General features: G+C 34.0%; 1 protein-coding gene across 1 annotated transcript in view; it reads left to right on the forward strand.

The window, feature by feature from the left end:
• LOC111050321 (mucin-17) overlaps window positions 1-8,653 on the forward strand; it is a 138,193-nt gene extending 129,540 nt beyond the window's left edge. Inside the window, exon 7 of the mRNA XM_039421220.1 lies at window positions 7,062-8,653. Within this exon, the coding sequence (XP_039277154.1) occupies window positions 7,062-8,122 (1,061 nt within the window). The 3' untranslated portion in view covers window positions 8,123-8,653. The remainder of the gene's footprint in view (window positions 1-7,061) is intronic.
• The last annotated feature ends 6,674 nt before the right edge of the window (window positions 8,654-15,327 follow it).

Raw genomic sequence — 15,327 nt, forward strand, 5'->3', positions numbered from 1 at the left:
TCTCAAGCCGATTACTGTCGATTTTTACTGTTTTGACCGGGTGAGAGTGTATGAACGGCACAATATGAGAGACTACCAGCGACACACAGCTTCACGGGAAAGACTATCGGCTTGAGATAACAGTAAAAGTTGCGACATAAACGCCCTATACCATGGGATATCTACTTAAGCTATTGTTTCTCTATGATAGTATTCTTAAAGTTATGGCAAAATTTAAAATAAGTGAACACAACAATTCAAACTACAATTAAGATATTGTATAATATTTTAGCAGAATGACTATTACCTGACAGTGATCCTTGAAAAGGGTACGGTATAAATAATTTCAATTACTAATAGAATAATTTTTCTCCCAAATCTTGTGTTGGCAAATCCCAATTGCTTTTGTTAGAAAATTACACAGAGGCATTACCAGATTTCAAATATTACTTTATTTTTAAGATTATAGCCTTGTACACATCCCTGCAAATATTGTTAGAAAGCGATTGGAGTGGGAGAATTAAAAAACTATGGTTAAACAGTTGAAATTGGCGCAGTCGTCGTCATGCGATTCGCAACGGTGTGCGGAAGGCTTTAGGACTATTAAAACTCTGAACTCTTTTTGAAGATGAGTAGTTTGCTACAAAATGTACAGTTCAAGAGCATTTTACTCAACCGAGAAGGTGAGTTTTAAAAGTTGACTAAAACTTATGAAGGAACTGTCATCATTTTGATTAAATTTAGACAGAATTAACAGGGATGTTATTACCTATATACAGAAACGGTATTGCTTTCTTCAAGTTTTTCTCAAGATTGGTGTATATTTTGAAACTATGTTACTACTTCTGAGTTTAGGCTACTAAACACAAGTTTCTTTGTCAAAATATATATTTTTTTACTTTTAATTATATATTTTTTCCATCATGGAATAAAAAAACAATATTTTGTCGTTTTCGGTAAAGATAGTTTAATTTGCTCAAAATTCAAGTTTCCATATTCATGACATTTTGTACGGTAGTTTCAGCACAGCGTGAAATGGTTATAATTTGATTTAGGCATTAAAACTTAAGTTTCTTGAAATTAAATTAACTTTTTAGAAAACAATAAGAACGTAGAAAACTCTTTCTTTTTCTTCAAGAATTGTAAATTTGAAAATGAAGTGCCCTCATTAAGCTTGTCGACGATGTATATAAGAAAATAAGTGAGAGAAGCATCAATAATTAGGCCTATCTGATGAAACAATGAGAACTTACATGTAAGCTGCTACTAATATTTGAGAAGCATGGGATAAATATTGAGATATTTAATTGCCTGTTGTATCAACGTGAATTAAATAGTTTTGTACCTTACCACTTTAATATATTAAATTTAAAGGTTAGCTAAGAAAATGTGTTTTAATTTAATTTTATGATAACATTTTTCCTTGAAACTTTAATTTCAATAAAATTTGCTTCGAAAACATTTGCCTTCAAAACTTGTCTTTTGTGGCAAGCTGCAAGTTTTCAAACCAGAAACTTACTTATAACTTATTGCCTACAAATAACTTGTAGTATTATAACTTATTTTTTTAAACAATGCCTAACTTATTCACATGAAGAGCTCAAGTGAATAGAACTGTAGTTTTCAATACTGTAGTATCGATTATAGAAAATTATCAAAATTCCTGCTGTATAATGTATTACTTTCAATAAGTGTAGAGTAATATTATTAAGCAGTTACTGCTTACTACTATTAATATAGTGGTATTGGCAACATCAACGTCTGATTTTTTCAATTATGGAGAAATACCTCAACCACAACATCTCATACCATACAATCAAATTATTATAAACGGTTCTATGTACTATTCATCATTACAGTAGACACAGTTTGAATCACACAATAACCTCAATGACCATACTATTTACTGCTATAATTAAAAAAATAAATGAATACTCTAGATAAAAATAAAAGAAAGAAATAAGAAGTATTTGTCCAAAACTTGAGATTAGAAGTTTGATGTATTTCTATTACTTAACGTTCATACCTACTCGTATGAGAGACAATAATTATTGTATTAATTCTAGCGTGTTTGGGCAAAAGAGTATAAGTCACAAAATGGTCAAAATGGTATAAGTCGGTAATTTGGTAGGGAATATAGTTTGCCACCCTTGGTTAAAACAGTATAAGTCTATCTGAAACATTTCTGACCTAAAACTGATGTGATAGAAATAGTATAACTCAAACTACTCAATTTCATCAATAGCAGAACAGTATAAGTCAGTATGTACTGTTTTGACCTTACCAAGTCACTTCAAATCAGTTTGAGCAAAACAGTACAAGTCTGGTACAAACAGTATAAGTCATGTTATTCTGTTTTTAGCACTCCAAACTCAATGGTAGTCTGGTACAAACAGTACAAGTCATGTTATGCTCTCTTGACCACTCGAAATCTTGATTTTAATACTGTAATAATATTAATTATAAATTAACAGTAGAATAAATTTTTTTAGCAATTCCATTTATAATGAATAATTAATTGATTAAATAAAGTTGCTGTCAAGAAATATAATATTTTAAATGTATTGTTGGCAGATGTTCTTTTTTTGAATGTGAGCAGCTGTTTTGTTGAAAGCATCAAATACCGGTAACCTAACTTTCCTATTCATTGCTGAGCCAGTCTTGCTGTTTACACATGGCTATGATTTGAAGTTACAAATAGATAGATATAAGGAAGTTTCAATATTTTCACGTATTCTTTTAAAACGTATTCTTTTTTAAGATATAAGGAAGTTTCAATATTATTACATATTCTTTTAAAACCTTCTTGAAGATGAAGAAGATTAAGTCAAAGAAGATTAACTCAAGAAGTCAGAAGATTCTGGATATGGTTCAAACTCAGCAGAATCAAGTACAAGGTAAGGACTCGCTAGTTTTTTCATTGAACTGGATATTAAGTTAATAGAGTAGTAAGTGATACTAAGTCCCGGTTGCACAAAAGCCTGTGAAATTTTAATCACGATTAATTTCTACAAGAACCAAACAGAGAAGGTTTCTTTGAACAGAGGGCTTCTCTTATTGGTTCTCATGGCATTTAATTGGGATTAAAAGTAAACAGACGTTTGTGCAACCGGGTGTAAGGCTTGTTTTACACAGAGCTAGCAATATTTCATTGGATCATAAGTTTAAAAAACTCAGGCTGAATATATTAAATCATTATCCAATGTAATTTTATTGCCGGCTTGCCGATTATGTGGGAACAAACTTAAAAATAGTTAAATGTAGCACTGGCGACTCGTGCCCACAAAACAGGTGAAGTACTGTACAATAAAAGATACGGGAACTTCACCTATTTTGTAGGCACAAGCCGCCAGTGGAATGAAGTAGTATAATATCCACTGTGTTCCCTTATTCAAGTAAGAATATAGTTGTATGTGCTATAATGATTTAAATAGAATGAAATTATCATCTAAACCTGGATTTTTGATTGCAAGCTCTGAAAAAGTCATTTCTTTCAAAAGTCAAATCTTTTAGTTGTAGCCTAGTCCATACAACAAGTAACAATGAACAAATTGATGGTATCATCAATAATCCCATGTTATCATTGAAGTAATTGACAGGTTTTGTGGCTTTACTTGTCACGTTTCCAACAAATTTCAGTAAGGAAATGTATGTTCTTGACATACTATTATTATCAAGTGCTGATAATAAGTTCTGTAGTTGCTTTGATTTCTACATAGAGTCGAAATCTGAGTAGATTAAAATTATATAATTGTAAATATGAATTGATAATATTTTCCTGCTACTACATAGAGAAACACAAACTTTGACATGCATTATTTCACCCACAAATTTTATAATTTGATTGGCAGGAGTAAAAGTACATATTATTATGTTTTAATATTATTTATATATTTTTTCTCATTCCAGATCATATCAACTCTGATGAGGGATCGAGTCTCAATTGCAGTGGTGTACACTATTCTTTACTTCAACACAATTTGATAGTTCCACCAGTGGGTGAGTGTTCTACCAAACTCCAATCTCAAACTATTGATGATCAGTCAGCATATGAAGAGCCTGCTAATGATATTGCTGTTCTTGAAGTGAGTCCTGCTCCACCACTCAATATAGGTAATGTGGATTTCAAAATTGTTGAAGAAGCTGTGATGGATGAAGAAATCAATATAACTACTAGTATTGTTACACTTGAAGGGATTTTTGATAATGTTTCCAATATTGATGAAGTTACTGTTCCTACAATTGATACAACACAGATGAACTTTGAATTTGATATTGCTGATGGAGCTGTGAGAGATGAAGCTGTGGATGTAACTGATTTTGACGTACTTGATGACTCTGATGCTGATAAAAATTATGTTCCTGAGAGTGAGTCTAATAGTGAAATGGATATAAGTGGATTGGATAGTGACGAAGAACCTTTGCCAGAAGAGTCAACTTCTATAGAGCTCAATGAAGTTCCACAAGATAAAAGTCCAGTATTTTCAAGAAAAAAGGTATCAGAACGGAAATACAGGAGAAATACTGGGAAAAAGTATTTGACATCTCAAGGAAAGGAAGTTAGTGAAAAAAAGTCAAAACCACTTAAAAATTGTCGAATGAACTGCAAGGAAATTCTAGAGACTCTACATGGAGACAGACTAGTAAGGGAGAAGATATGTGATGAGTTCTGGGCTTTAGGTGATAGAGACAAAAGAGTTGCATTTGTAGCAAGCCATGTTGAATCAAAGGTACCAAGTGTTTCACGCAGACGAACAGATGATCCTGATAAAGCAAAATTCAGGAAAGTAACAAACACTTTCCATCTCAAGGTGGATGGAAAGCGAACAAAAGTTTGCAGAGACTGTTTCATGAGAACCTTGGACATAAGCAATATGTTTGTTACCTTAGCAATTTTAAATCAAGATACTAGTGTGTCAGGAACTATTTCAAATGACAACAGAGGACGGCATAAACCAAGCAACAAGTACTCTGACATCAAATTAGATGAAATCAAGCAGCACATATTATCATTCCCGGCGTATGAATCTCATTATACAAGACGCAAAAGTACTCGTCGGTTTTTACCACCTCATCTAGATCTCACTACTATGTATAAACTCTACTGTGAAAATCAACAATCTCCAGTTTCCAGATCAATTTATGAACGTGAATTTAAAAAACTAAATATTGGTTTCAAAAAGCCAAAAGTGGACACATGCCACAAATGTGATTTGCTGAACACCAAAATACAAATAGCTGAGAGTGCAGAAGATAAGAAAGAAGCAAAAGAACAACTGGCAGTGCATCATGAGGAAGCTGATACAGCATACCTAGCCAAAGATGAGGATAAGAAATCAGCTGTAATGAGTGATGATATGAGGTGCTATTCTTTTGACATGCAGCAGTGCCTGCCAACCCCCTTCTTGAATACATCAGTGTCATTCTACAAGAGACAGTTATGGACTTTTAACCTGACCCTGCATGAAACAAGCAGAAACAAAGTAACCTGCTACATGTGGAATGAGGTTGAAGGGGGGCGAGGTGGAAATCAAGTGGGGACCTGTATTTTCAAAGAGCTGTGTAGTTTACCCCCTGAAGTGACTCAGGTAACCCTCTATTCTGACACCTGTGGTGGCCAGAATCGGAATTCACATGTTGCTGCCATGTTTTTATTTGCTATCCAAAAGTGTGAAAATCTAGAAGTCATTGACCACAAATTTATGGTGAGTGGCCACAGCCACTTAGATTGTGATGTGGACCATGGCTTGATTGAAAAGCAAAAGAAGAAGCTAAAATTTCCAATCCACCACCCACATGACTGGAGTCAGCTTATACGTACTGTAGGGAAAGCTAGAAAGTTTGAAGCAAGAGAAATGACCTACAAAGATTTCTTAAATTTCGCAGACCTTTGGAAAACCTCTCTCTTGCTGAGGAAGAAAGACACAGAAGGTAAGCCATTCAACTGGCACCATATAAAATGGCTTCGTTACACAAGAGAGGTTGGTGTGATCTACTTTAAAACTACTCTGAAAGTAAATGAACCATTTCAAACTCTATCAGTCTGCCGAAGAGGTCAACAAGGGATGGATCTTCAACCAAAAAGATGCTACAAGACTCAACTCCCCATCTCCAAAGAGAAAAAGAAAGATATCTTGGATTTGCTGCCACTGATCCCAGCCACATTCCACCAGTTCTACATTGATATGCAGACAACAGAAGCTCCAGATAACTATCCTGTCACTGAAGATAGTGAATCTGAATAGAATTTGAAATGGTTGGCGTAATGAAGAAAATAAATTAGTAATAGTTAACAGTGTGTTTTATTTACATGTGAATGAACTATTAATATAACTCAAAATTTATACAACACAACATTCTTTTAAAAATTTATGAAATACATTATGCCCAGGTGACAAATTTCCTGTAATTTCATAATAAATGAAAAATCATTGACTTAGAAATAATTCCATTGAGTGTATTTTGTGCAATAATAAATAAATAAATAATAAAGTGCTTGTATTTTTTTGTAAAACTTGAGAATAGGTATTATTTTTTATTCAGATGTGGAAATATTTCCACTTAATTTAATAATAAAGAGATAATTTGGGCCTTCCCCAGTTATTAATTAGAAAATCATAATCAAGGATTAGGTATTGTTACCATTGTTTGTTAAGAATTGAATTGAAATAATGTTGCATAGGATGGTAATAGGAGTATAAGTCATTTTCTTGACGTGGTCAAGATGTAATAAGTCAAGTAATTAGATTTCAAAATAAGCAAAATCTTGTTTGATGATTTTTTTCTCAAATTGACCTCAATTGAATATTGAATCAATCAATTTTAATATCCTATGCACATTATATAGAATAGAACTGAAAAAACGCTCTCCTGAAAAATTGTGTTTTTCGACTTATACTCTTCTGCCCAAACACGCTAGAATTTATACAGGATAGGTCCCGAATTTTTTCTACAGTATCAGATAGGGAGGTATTCTACAGTATTGTAAAACGTCTAGTCGCTAGGAAAGGATCAAAATGAAATGTTATTATATTGTTAATGATAGTTAGCATTGACCAAAACAAATTGTTGTTGAATTGCAGAGAGCAAGACAAGAGGAGAAGGGTCTAGCAGAGAAGAAGATGGAGCATCATCGCCGCCGCGACAGTGGCAGGACACGTGGCCGCAACGACACGTGACCCCGCAGAACGAGGTGCGCTCATCCACGCCCACCAAGCCAAACACACCACCCATGAACATCACCACCACCCTGTCCCCCATCCGCAGCTCAACACCCACCCGATCACCCATGGATCTCTACGCAATCATCCACCAATCAAAAAAGAAGATCATGAAGCTCAAGGGCAAACAATCACCTGAACCTGCAGAAACACCGACCAGTAGTGGTGGTAGTAGTAGTAATCAAGTCAACTGGCCCAAGTGCATCCCAACAGCACAGTTGAAAGGTAGTAATGTGCTGGATCAATCCCACGAGCAAGTGAGAATCCCCTTCAATGGCCAGTATCAAAGACTGAGTGCTTCTCCTACTCCTAGTCCTCTGTACACGGATAGGCAGGGTGGTGTTGTAGGGGGAGGATCATACACTCTACCAAGAAAGTTGAGCTCCTCCTCCCCACCGACAAAAATAGAAAACGTTAGTAGATACTCTCCACCTAACCGGTCTCACCTTTCTCCACCACAACCAATGCCCAATCTCCCTACCAGAAACTATGCCTCGCTAGATAGAAAATTCTCCCCAAAAGCCAACTTCCGCCAGCCAATTCCAAGCAACTCGTCTAGATTAGGTTTGTCTCATTCCACTTCGCGGAATGACTTCAAACAGCTTCTGCTTCGCACCGGCTGGAGTGCTGGTTCTCCAGGAAAGCCTTCAGCTGTGGAACGTCTGAAGAACAGTAAGCCGTCTGTGCCAGCTGTACCGTCTCCCAAGAGGAAGACATGGAAGTCTGACGTCCTCTCCTCCACAATCCTCGAAGATTGTGACGAGGCTGATGGACAAAGTCAGCGAGAGGTGAATGCCATTCTGCAGGCAGCCAGTGCCAGGGATCGTTTAGCTGCTACCATTCCCAAGTCCAGTGCCTTGGTCAGTCAGCAGTGTAAAGAATTCCAAGCTAGGTCCAGTCCAACTTTGGAAACTGCTTTGTAGTTTCTGTAAGCAACTGCCTTTTATCAATATTATTAGTAGTATGCCAATAGGAAACTGACATTGAACAATTTACGAACGTGATTTCAACAATAGAAGAAGGGTATTTTACCTTATTTCAAATATATTATTATTCAAAGATTTGCGCTCCAATCTATGTTTTTGCTACTTGAAATTGTCATGTAATTTGCAACGTCAAAGTTTGCTCTACATAATACTGTGTTACACCTAAATGAAAAAATTAAAGCATCATCGCGGAGATACCGGTACTATCATAGTAGTTTTCTTAACATATTCATCGATTTTGGTTTTGTTTAGATGTCTAGATTCAGCTATAATTTCTTATGTTCTCAAGAACAACATGAAATATTCACAAATAGTAATAAAAGTAGTTCTAATTCTATTTTATAGCGCTCCTCTCGGAAAACTTATTAAGATAATTTTCATAACCTACGCCTTCTTATCCTTGGAGTGAGAGGAGACAGGTTGGTGGATGAGTACCGCGGTACCGCAGCTTATTATTGTGTGTGAAATTATCATTCTTTTCAAGAAAAGCCAAAGCGTGACTAATCGAAAATTACGTTCAGAACACTTAGTCCTGGAAAGTACTGGTCTTTGGATTTGAGTAATAAAATGTAAAGAATTGCATTCCACTTCGATAAACGATTGTTTTCACCAATAATAGAAATTCATAACATTTACCTAATCTGAATTTATCCCCATCCTGTCAAGATATCTTTGAATTTCAGTTGGTCCACGGTCCAGCAAAGGATGCTTTGTATACAACTTGTATACACAGTAATTCTCAATTATGTAGATGATGGGAGGGTACGTTATTATGATCTCATCATTCTCTTACTGTAAAATCGTCTATTGGTTGCTTAAGCATGAAAGATCAATGATTACTAGTCAAATTTAATTTTGAATTTTCTATTAATAATCTTTAACTGTAAATAGCATTGTATAAAGTGTTAATAATGCGCTAAGTTGTACAATTCATATAATTTTATCCGAACATTTGGGAAACTCTTCTATGTGAAAATCTATCTTCTATATTATAATTGTGTACTGTATTGATAAATTTGGTCTGTAGTTGTACAATCTAACCAAATCAAAGCTTACGTCTCTCCACCGATTTTAAAGTCATAAGTTTGTTTGTTGTAGTAATGCAGTAAATCATATACAGGTATGAAACTAAGATACCGTAATGTATTTGACTTCAGTGCTATTCATCTTGGTGAATTTATCATCTATTCTATTGAATGGTGAATTTATTCAAAAACCTATTTTAGATCGTGAATATTAAAGTATTGAACCAAGTGGTCAACTGTTGTTAACTTTTTGATATTGAGTCATGTAAATAATTCTTATGTATGTAAATACCATTTTCTATAAATATTTATAAAATATAAATGTTTGGTGACTAGTTTTAGCTGTAAGTAATGTAATATAATTATAAAATGCTGGATTTTTCTTGGCTAATTACAAAAATGTCATTGGTATGACTTGAATTTTCTTGATATCATAATATGGTTATGATTTTTTTTACAAATTATTGTATTGTAGAACGTTGCAGTTGATGATTATTTATTGTGCTGTTAATTTTCAAGTTACTACTTGATCTGAAAAATGAAGAGTGAATAAATGAAGTTCATCTAGTCTTCCTTTCCTGGAAATATAAGGAAATAATGTTTTTAATATATTCAAATTACTATTTAGAGTATTATTTATCAATTTTTATTTATTTTTCGAAGTGCCTTTGTATTTTGTATTAGGTTCATTCGATCATTCCTTCTTGAAGAAGATGAAAAATGTGAATATAATGTATGTGCATAGGTTTAGAAAATTTTCATTGGAAATTATATTGATTATAAATAAAATTTGATTATTCATCTTCTTCTTCCTCCTTTTCACTTCTCGTTACATGGAGTCGGCTTTTCCACTGTTGAGGCGCCATTCTTCCCGATGATAGACATCGCTTGAAGAGAAGCCCAAATCTTTGATGCCCCTCTGGACATTTGTCATCCAGGTAGTTTTTGGCCTACCTCTTCTTCTCGTTTGTGTAGCTATGGAGAGACACTTTTTCACCACTCATGATCGTTGGGTCCTCGCATAACGCGGCCATATATTCTCAGCCTAGAATCTTCAAGTTTGTTAGCGATGGGCGCTACCTTAAAACTGCCACGTACATATTCGTTACGGATTTTATCTTTATTCATTTATACAATAAGTACATTATCAAAATGATAGGGAGAGGGATCTTTGAGGGTTAAGCTGCGTCTACACTTTGGTGTAAACGCAGCTTAACTCCTCCCCGCCACCGCAGCATGCGCATTAAGCTTTTGTTCAAGTGTTTTCAACGCAGCCCATGTTTCGCCACCGTAGAGTAAAACCGGTCTTATGTCTGATTTGTAGACCCTGCTTTTAGTTTCAATTGGAATTTTTGGATCAGAAAGGAAATTAGTTAGCTCGCGTTCCATGCGTTATAGAATAGAATAGAATTTCATTAGTCATTCAATATTAACAAAAAATACATCGACTTCGTCAAATCATTTATATAGATTTTGAAGAAAATAGGGCCTAAAATAGAGGCCTGAGGCAACTCTACCAATCTGCCATTTGGCAAAACCTCATCCCTGTAAACAAACTGATTCCTGTCAATTAAATAATTATTATTCACTCAGTCTTAAAAATACAAAAATTAACAGATCATGTAAAACATAATCACAAGTTACTCATTATAATATAAAAAATAATTATATTATCATAAGAGGTACCCAGTTTGTAAAAAAGAAATCATTTACTGTGTACAAACATTCATTAACATAATACATATTTAATCTTATTTTTAAATTGAGTGAATGCTAGTAACTTTAATTTGTCTGGAGTGGAGTTATATAATTTTATTGACATGAAGTGCCAGTTTATCTGAGATTTGGAATGGCTATATTGCGGAATTTTAAGTCTATGTCTATTTCGTGTATTCAAATTATGGTGTTGGTTTGTATCATATTTATCCAATTTTTTTTTGTACATAACATATTAAAAACATACAGTGATGGCAATGTCAGCAATCCAAGTTCTATGAAAGGTGGTCTACAATGAGCATTGAAAGGCAAATTACACATGATTCTGATAGTCTTCTTCTGAAGGACAAGGATTAAATTGGCTCGAACACTATCAGCCCAAAGCATAATTCCATATGATAGGAGACTCTGAATGTGTGCGTAATAGATATTCATCAGCACAGGCCTATCAACAGTTACACATAGTCTGCGAAGCATATATAGGTCTTTAGAGAGTTTAACTGACAAAAATCAATGTGCGCCTCCCATGACAGACATGAATCAATCATAACACCTAGAAACTTGAGTGGTGTAGCATCCTTCTGCTTTCTGAAATTGAAAATTCTATCAGAGGTTTTGTCATTATTAAGAGACAGATTATTAGCTGCACACCAGTCCTTTAGAATAAAATAACTATGGTTTCGTTCTCTTTCAAGATCAAACTCGGATGGGCAATTAATTTTCAAGCCTAAGTCATCAGCAAACAGGTAACCATCCAGACTGTTTCCATCAATATTAGCCGGCAAATCATTTATATAGATTTTGAAGAAAATAGAGGCCTGAGGCAACTCTACCAATCTGCCATTTGGCAAAACCTCATCCCTGTAAACAAACTGATTCCTGTCAGTCAAATATAATAAAACAAGTCGCCCTGCGCCTGGTGTGAAGCCATAGAAACCCAGTTTATCTCCCAAAATATGGTGTTTAACAGTGTCGAAAGCTCTTAAAAAATCGTATGACCTCAGACCCACAGAATCACCCGACTCCATGTTGCTTATAACCCCACTAACAACACCAACATAGGATCATTTGAGCTTCTACCAGCCCTGAAACCAAATTGCTTATGTGTGAATTTATTGTTGGACTCAAAATAAGATGACATCTGTTCATGAATCAAAGCCTCAATAACTTTGGAGAAAACAGGTACAATAGCAATTGGTCGAAAGTTACTTTTCTCATTTCTAGAACCCTTTTTATGTATAGGCAAAATTTCAACATTTTTGAACTTTTCAGGATACATACAATCACAGCAATAATACAATTATTAAATAAGAAAGCCAGTACCTCACTTATTTTATCAGCTGCTATTTTCAGAATCGAAGCATTAAGTCCATAAATATCCATACACTTAATATCCTATTACTTAAACCTAAAATTGTATGGAAAACTTTTTCAACAGTCATTGGCTTAACAGAGAAATTCACACTTGGTCGTACCAACTTACTATAATAAAAAGCTTTATTTTCAACACTAACAGGTATATCTTGGCTCAACTGCGAAATATGTTCAACAAAGAAATTGTTAAAGTCTTCAGAGGTTATATCATCAACTTGAGTTCTATTACTATATATATTTGTTGTGAAACTATTTACAATTTTTCATATAGCCCTACTTTTATTAATACAACTACTTATAATAATTGCGGACTTGGCATCGTATTAAAGTAGTAGGCATGCGGCAGATGTTCTCAATTACAACGGACTCAGACCCGAGGCCCGGGGAGACAACGTTGTTAGTCCAAGGACACTCCAGCATCACTTTCCGTTGAACTCTTCCCAATCCCATCCAAAATGTTCGATAAAAGGCATTGAATAGATTTTTGTTCAGTATCCCTCTCTCGAATAATAATACCCAAACCCATCCATTCGCATTTTGCTTGTAATGCTTTTTTCGTATCCTCCCAGTCCTGTATTTCTAATCAACTAGATACGGATGAAGTTGAATGAAACGTCTTTATTTTCTATCATAATACAATAATTTCAATTATTGTATTATGATAGAAAATTCTTGTCTTCTTTATTTCAAGCCTGTACAACTTTCTAGATTCTTTATAGAGGGAGAGCAACTCAGGTGTTCTGAAGGTTTTATACAAATGATAAAGGCCATCGCATTTGACCTTCAATGCTTTATGACTAATATCATACCACTCACTGTTTGGTTTGCAATTATTAGATTTTACAGATTTCAATTGAAAAGAACCATTCATAGCTCTCATGAAAAGTTCGAAAAATTTATTGTATCTATCATTATAATTTAGTATGGAGTAGACCTCCAGCCAATTAATGGAATTCAGATAACTGACAAAAATTCTAGCATTATCATAATTTATTAATATAAACTTATCATTTGCAGTATTTTCAACATTCTTATTAAATTAAGCCTTAACAGAATTCCATCATGATCAGAAAAGATTTCAGATGACCATAGACTATTATGAATATCAGTTAAAATTTTATCTATACACGATCCATTTGAAACTCCCTCAAGACCAGGTCTCGTAATATCCCTTATTGTTACACTCAAACCAAAGCATTCAAACAAGTTCAGTAAGTCATTTTTAAAACAATCGTGACCTATCAAATTTACATTAAAATCACCGCCAATCATCAGATTGTAACCATTTCTAAACACAACACTTAATACATTATAAAAGCACGTTAAAAATCATTAAAATAACTCACACGTATATTATAGGGTCTGCAAACTGACAAAATTATGATTCTATTTCCTACAAGTTCAATTGCGGAAACTTCGCATACCATTTTAATTGACATGTCTCTAATATGATCAAGAGTCCTGAATTCCAGTTGATCATGAACAAAAATTGCTGCCCCACCCCTTGTACGATCTGATCTACAAAAAACAGAGGCAGTTTTAAATCCAGGCAGATATGTAAAATCCAAATCAGTATTATTATTAATCCAATGCTCGGATATCAAAAGAATTTTTTATTGTAATTAGTACAAATTAGAGACAAATAGTCAAATTTATTACAAATACTCTGTACATTCCAAGAAAAACAATAACTTTGTCGTTATTATAATCATCATACCTATTTATATTAGAAGAACTATTAGATAGTACTCGATTAGATTATCGAGTCATCGGAAAGAAAAATTGACTCTGACCTTTATTTTAGATAATGAAATTTAGAATAAAAAGATATAAATTCGGAGCTCTCTATCTTCATTGAGTGCTGAGTTACAATTTTTCAAAAGTGAGTCAAATTTTCGAAAACCGAAATTTGGAGGAAATTTCGTTTTTAATCAACTATATCATACAATTTCAATAATTAAAATTTATGATTCAAAATCCCTCTGAGCGTAATATTGTGCTCCATAACCTGAGACCAAATAGATTTCCAAGTATACCCGATAACAAAAATTGTCTTGCATTTGACCAGTTGGTATAGCGTAGCATATTGAATTTGGACAATTTTTTCAAAGAGCTTGTTGACGAAGCTTGTGGTACAATTTAAGCCATCATTGACAATTAAAAAAAACACATCAAATAGGCTAAAAATAGGCATTAAATTGCATTGTACAGAAGCAGATAAAAATTGTGAATTGTAAAAAAATGAATGGGAAAACCTATTAATATTTGGATTTAAGTTTAGTTTCAGGATTCCGATAAAGGTGAGATTTCAACCAGTTTACTTTGTCTTTTGAGGCGTGATGAATTTATCGCCGTCACTTACAAACTGTTAAACGAAAAGGGAGACGAAACATAATATTTGCATTGTAAAAGTAATGACTCCTAACATCTAATAATAGCTCAAATAGGTTTATAATAAGTATAAGAATTAAATAAGCATGAGAGAAGCATTACTTTTATATTTGCACAAGCACAAATGTCATGTTTCGAATTTCCTTTTGATGCAGACTATAGTAAATTTCATCAGTATTAGTAAATTTCATTAGTATTGGTAATTTTGGGAAACTGCCTTGTAAACTGTTTGAACGATCAATGAAACACGCCGCTGAAGAAGCTGTACAATCGTGTGGTAGTACGATAGTAGAGACTATGCAATATGCATTGCAGCATCGGACGGCAATACGAGGCTACAGCTCGATGAACGGTTTCGTATAGCTTCCGTCGATACGGGAACGATTCAATTATATCAAAATATGAAAGTGTAAACTAAAAAAAAATGAAAGTTTCAACAAAAATTGAACAACGTTCACATCAAGTGAACGACCAATATTATTCAGGCACTAGTAGCATGGTTATGGAGGGAGTGCCTCAGATCTGCATCATTTCAATTTGTTTAGTGTATGAACAAAACCTTTCAGGTTATACCTATTAGGAAACTAAAAGGTAATAGGAAAGGTTTTGTTAGATTTTGGCTTTTAAATGGCAATA

This window comes from Nilaparvata lugens, chromosome 2, assembly GCF_014356525.2.
Source record: "Nilaparvata lugens isolate BPH chromosome 2, ASM1435652v1, whole genome shotgun sequence".
Lineage (NCBI taxonomy): Eukaryota > Metazoa > Arthropoda > Insecta > Hemiptera > Delphacidae > Nilaparvata > Nilaparvata lugens.